This window comes from Anarrhichthys ocellatus, unplaced genomic scaffold (genome assembly GCF_004355925.1).
Source record: "Anarrhichthys ocellatus isolate YVR2014 unplaced genomic scaffold, GSC_Weel_1.0 scaffold7768, whole genome shotgun sequence".
Classification (NCBI taxonomy): domain Eukaryota; kingdom Metazoa; phylum Chordata; class Actinopteri; order Perciformes; family Anarhichadidae; genus Anarrhichthys; species Anarrhichthys ocellatus.
The window spans coordinates 1-2,090 of record NW_022287742.1 but is presented as its reverse complement, the minus strand read 5'-3'; the positions used below and the strand labels follow the sequence as shown (position 1 = coordinate 2,090).

The window sequence follows — 2,090 nt, the reverse complement described above, 5'->3', positions numbered from 1 at the left end:
ATTTTCTCATAGACTTCTATACAACCAGAGGAGTCGCCCCCTGGTGGACACTAGAGAGAATGCAGCTTTAACACATGAAGCTTTGACTTCACTCTTCAGAGGTTGTCTCGTGGGTAAAACGCTGTGTAAAGTGTAGTGACCGATATGGTGCAGCATTCTTTGATTTCTTAAAATACACTCTAGAACTCAGTAATTATTAATTAAAGTATTGAAATCGTGTGAAAATGAAGCGTTCATGACCTCCTGTGGTGGACGTCTTCAGACGTATTTCAGAAGTGGACGGTGAGCTGAGGCCTCTCCTCAAACCCCACAGTGGTATAAGTGTTCATGTGTTATGTAATTATTGATATGGAAGTATTGATCTGTGTAAGTGGATACGTGTGTTGGCAGGATGCAGCATCCCAGCAGAGTCGTCCTCTCACGTTAGCAGTGATGTTTGGAGATATTAATGTTTCATATGAATCTGTTTTATCTGATATATATATATTTATATTTGTGTGTCGACACCAAACAAGAAAACAACCAATGAAGCGCTCCGCCTGCAGCCTCGAGTCGTCCGAACTGATCGAATGATTTAAAACCTGCAACAGTTTTATCATCGTTTCAAATAACACGACGTCAGAAATGACGGTTCTGAGTGCTGGACTTTCTCCAGGAATCATTTGCTCTCTTTCAGTTGTTTTGATCGTATCTGCGCTCTGACGATGTTATCGAGCTGTTGCAAGACGACAGAAACGTGTAGCAACTCTTTTGCATCATGTGGAGTCATGAAGCAGCGTTGATGTCTGTTGTGTGTGTGTTGAGCTTCTGCAGCAGTGAAATGTGAGTTATACAGGAATGAAAAAAAACAACAGCACTGTGATCAGATGTCTGGTGTAGCTTCCTGTTAGCGGTCGCCCCTGGGACGAGTCACTGAGCTCAACACTTGTGTTGGCGGTGTGTGCAGACACGAGAGGGGAAGTGAAGGCTTCACATCAGCAGCTTTCCTTCATTACTCCTCTCAAAGATGTCGGTGAGTTTACCTGTGAGGCTTGTTCCGTGCTAATTGTGCAGTTTGTGATGAAATGCATTTTGATTCATTCTGTTTTTCCTGACAGGGAATCGGGGCCCCGGGCTCCTCGGGGGTCGCGACCGGCCGAGCCGCCTCCAGCTCCTCGGGGATGTACAAGCTGGAGGTCGAGCTGAAGAGAGGACGCAATCTGGCCGTCAGAGACAGAAGAGGTGCAGTTAGAACATCTCTTCTTCTTGCTGCTTTGTGTCTTCATCCGTCACAACTTTGACTCGTCTTGTTTTCAGGCAGCAGCGATCCGTACGTGAAGTTCAAGCTGGCTGGTAAAGAAGTGTTCAGAAGCAAAACCATCCACAAAAACCTCAACCCGGTGTGGGACGAGAAGACCACTCTGATCATGGACTGTCTGAGTGAACCTCTGTATGTGAAGGTAAGCACACACACACACACACACACACACTCTCAAGCTTTTCCATATGAATTATAAATGAATGAAGTCAAGAGTCAGCAGAGATTGGTTGTGTTGCTGCTCTGCAGGTGTTTGACTACGACTTCGGCCTCCAGGACGACTTCATGGGTTCAGCGTACCTTCACCTGGAGTCTCTGGAGCAGCAGAGGTGAGTCGCCTCCCCTTCACCTCTGTGAACTCAACTCTCCTCAGCTCCATCACTGCACCTGTGCATCAGATTTACCTGCTCTTCATACTCCAGCCACAACACAATCATACAATAAGCCATATTTGGATATTAAAAATAGCAACATTGGTGTGGTTGTTGTGTGTTTTAAACGCAGTTTGTTTGGTAACGTCTGTTCAGAGCATGTGGAGATATTAATGTTTAAAATCAAGAAAACCGTTTTGTAAATCTGAGGTGAAGGTTTCGAGTAGTTTATCATCAGTAGACTGTCAGCTTTAAGTGGTTCTAACATATTGATCCAGAGAAACACTGAACATAAAAGCCTTCAGAAGATCTCGTTGATGTGTCAAATTAAGAATGACTACCTGAGAGTCTCTGAGCCTTTAGAGAGAGAGAGAGAGAGAGAGAGAGAGAGAGCGAGAGAGCGAGAGAGAGAGAGAGAGAGA

At 45.1% G+C, this 2,090-nt stretch overlaps 1 protein-coding gene across 1 annotated transcript; it reads left to right on the top strand.

The window, feature by feature from the left end:
- The first annotated feature begins 32 nt into the window (after positions 1 to 32).
- LOC116380571 (multiple C2 and transmembrane domain-containing protein 1-like) lies at positions 33 to 2,063 on the top strand. Its single transcript, XM_031842474.1, has 4 exons — positions 33 to 1,012; positions 1,098 to 1,221; positions 1,297 to 1,439; positions 1,547 to 2,063. Exons 1-4 carry the CDS (start codon positions 1,007 to 1,009, stop codon positions 1,628 to 1,630), a joined length of 357 nt encoding a protein of 118 aa, XP_031698334.1. The 5' UTR covers positions 33 to 1,006; the 3' UTR covers positions 1,631 to 2,063.
- The last annotated feature ends 27 nt before the right edge of the window (positions 2,064 to 2,090 follow it).